The 1,200-nt window shown below is 30.0% G+C and overlaps 1 protein-coding gene across 1 annotated transcript; it reads left to right on the top strand.

Annotated features, from left to right (window-relative positions):
- Positions 1-358: 358 nt before the first annotated feature.
- LOC111033447 lies at positions 359-882 on the top strand (the record flags this gene model as incomplete). Its single annotated transcript, XM_022314183.1, has 1 exon — positions 359-882. A coding segment is annotated over one exon (524 nt), but the record flags the coding sequence as incomplete, so codon positions are not given.
- Positions 883-1,200: the final 318 nt, after the last annotated feature.

The following is a 1,200-nucleotide window of genomic DNA, read 5'->3' on the forward strand; positions in this document are numbered from 1 at the left end:
AATATATTGAATTCTATTAACATAGGTTTCAACTTTAAAGTTTGGATCTAAAATTAGAATGTACATTTGAGTGTTTCAATGGTGTTTTTATGCAATACCCCCCAAGTTCTTGAATGCATACCTACCTATTTTAACATGTAATACTATCTATATTGATATACAATCATAAATATAGGTAATATTATGTTTTAATATCAAGTAAACACTATACTGTAGAATGCAGTGTATAATATAATTTGCAAAGGTGTTGAACATTTAATTGAATATTTAGTATTTAGTCGTACCATATATTATTATATTATGTTCATATAAAAAACACTTATATTATAAAATATAATAATTAATTTTATTGAATCAGGTCAAATATGTGAGTTGAGCCAAAAGTATCACACTACGGTTAATCAAATTTCAAATGGTCTGCAACCAACCAGAAACCTTAAAACCAAGTACCTTCTTAATTCAAGATTGATTAAAAGGGCTGTTGAACATCATGAAGCCGGTCTATTAAGTGTATGGCAATTTCTAGTGAAATGTTCGCATTCCTGTGCTGGCTATGAAAGAAGGCAAAGACATTGGGCACTAGGTATTGAACATGATCATGAGTCAAATGATGATGTTTTGGAAGATGACTTTATTGAACCAGGTCAAGAACTCAGACCAGAAGTACCACAAAATGCACCAGAAGTAGTACACAATCCAAGAAATTGTATGGTTTGTTTAACTACTTCTCCTGGCGAAAATGTAGCTCAGCATATAGTGTTGCCTTGTGGTCACGGCTGGGTGTGCGAAACATGCGTTTCAGTGTTGGATGATCAATATCCAAGAACATGTCCAGTCTGTCGAGGAGATGTACATCGTTTCCAAAGAATGTTTCTATCATAAATTATAGTTCCTGTATAAATATATGATCATCTTTTGTTACTCATTCATTATTTTTTATTAATATTTAACTTAAGGTTAATATAATATACTATTGTGAATATTAAGTAGGTATAGGTACCTAGTCACCTGCATCATGTAAATATAGGCTATAGACCTATAGTATATAGTTATATAGTGATATGTAGTTATTACTCGTTTGTGTTTTTTTTCAAACAATACCAAATGTCCAAATTGAAAAAGAAATTCATAAATGTGAATGAAATACATATATTATTATATAGGTTAGGTTATTATTATCCATAATTATGAAAGATTCCT

This window comes from Myzus persicae, unplaced genomic scaffold (assembly GCF_001856785.1).
Source record: "Myzus persicae strain clone G006 unplaced genomic scaffold, MPER_G0061.0, whole genome shotgun sequence".
Taxonomy (NCBI): domain Eukaryota; kingdom Metazoa; phylum Arthropoda; class Insecta; order Hemiptera; family Aphididae; genus Myzus; species Myzus persicae.